The sequence below is a fragment of the Pseudorasbora parva genome, chromosome 8 (assembly GCF_024679245.1).
Source record: "Pseudorasbora parva isolate DD20220531a chromosome 8, ASM2467924v1, whole genome shotgun sequence".
Lineage (NCBI taxonomy): Eukaryota > Metazoa > Chordata > Actinopteri > Cypriniformes > Gobionidae > Pseudorasbora > Pseudorasbora parva.
Genome location: NC_090179.1, coordinates 21,404,351 through 21,405,939, shown reverse-complemented (window position 1 = coordinate 21,405,939; position 1,589 = coordinate 21,404,351). Strand labels below are relative to the sequence as shown.

At 36.8% G+C, this 1,589-nt stretch overlaps 1 protein-coding gene across 1 annotated transcript in view; it reads right to left on the bottom strand.

Annotated features, from left to right (window-relative positions):
• Positions 1–1,270, bottom strand: part of agmo (alkylglycerol monooxygenase) — a 54,246-nt gene extending 52,976 nt beyond the window's left edge. Inside the window, exon 1 of the mRNA XM_067450368.1 lies at positions 1,030–1,270. Within this exon, the coding sequence (XP_067306469.1) occupies positions 1,030–1,152 (123 nt within the window). The 5' untranslated portion in view covers positions 1,153–1,270. The remainder of the gene's footprint in view (positions 1–1,029) is intronic.
• Between the last annotated feature and the right edge of the window lie 319 nt (positions 1,271–1,589).

Sequence of the window (1,589 nt, the reverse complement as noted above, 5' to 3'; positions counted from 1 at the left end):
GAGAAAATATCTAAAATGTTAAATGCCCAAATCCTTGTAATGACTGAGACAAGAAAACAGAATTTCTATTGTCTTACTCACACACTTCAAGAGACAGAAACTTCAAATAAAGTTCTGCAGGAATGGTGAGGGAGGCAATTTAACAAGTGTGTGTTTGTGACAGAATTACAACAATTAGGATTCCTGCTGTGTGGTTAATTGCAATTTCTCTATTCATGTGTTTATGGAGGCCTGTAAAACTGTGAGTGTTTTACCTCAAATAACAAACATGTGTTGATTTGAGTGCAGCCAAACCAAAAAACACACATATGGGTCTGTTAAAATGTGAGGAGCGAGCACCCCGCTGCAGGGCTTAAAAACCTGAACAGGTGGCAGACTTATTTTTCCAATTGTTGCAGCCAATTGTCCATTGTTAATGAAAATCGAGAAAACCACACCATTAAAGGTACAATGTGTAATTAAGGGATCATTTGAACCCTTGGAATTCGACTTGCAGGAAAACATGGGTGGAATCACCATTAAAGTCAAACAGAGCATCGTGTCAGTGTCTGAAAGTGTTTGGTAATGTATGATCAATAGTGGAAAAACCCCTGAAGAAACAATTACAGTTGTGTTTACAATAATCTACTGACCATATGAAGCATGATTCAAATTTATAAGCGCAAGCAATAATAAAAATCCCCCAACACTGAGCACATTCGAAATATAGACTGGTATATGGTTGAAGGCCATTTTCCATCCTTCGTTATGTTATGTATTTAATATTGCGTATTGCATAACTGTTTTCACTGTCTATTGTGCTTTTGTATAAGGCACTTTTTTGTAGCATCAAAAAGTAAGTTGCTACACGTGGTAAAACAGAAAACCGAAAAGTTTTGCTGATAAGCATATCTCTGTCGAACTCTCTCTGGGATTGTGCGTTGTTATTGTTGTTCTAGCACGGTGAGCTCGTATTATAGCCTTTGCGTGTGTAATGTCGTATTTGTTTTCATAAATTTTCCCAGAACATGGTAATGACGTGAGGCTTACCTGATTAACATATGCTGGCACCTCTTGCACAGTCGCGAATGATGATTCATTAGGAGTCAATAGACTGAAAAGCATACGAACTCCCTGAGAAACAGTCACATTGTTTTCTTCCACTCGCGCCATTGTGTTTGTAAATTTGGTAAAAGTGAAACTACAGTATAAATCAGTGACTCCTCTCACTGCCAGATTAAACACAGATGTTGTCTGTTGGGCGTTTTTGAACACCTACAGGCTCACGGACCTTGAACTTTGCAGTAATGCAGTCAGATAGATTATGTGATCACATGACAAGGCAGCGCCATATAAAGGAAGCACTTTTACTTACTAAGATTATAAATGCAAGTAACATTTTTTTATTTTTATTAGTTTCTTGCTGGTACACTGAGCGATAGTTATATAAATAGACTCAATTAGCCTAGAAATATTAGCCTAGTTTTGTGAAATTATGTACAAAAAAGCACAAAAATAGGCTATTTAGGCTAATAACATGTATGCCTATATAACTTTTAAAAACTAAGGGGCCGTTGCGACACTGTTTTCAACCAAAACAATTAAATAAT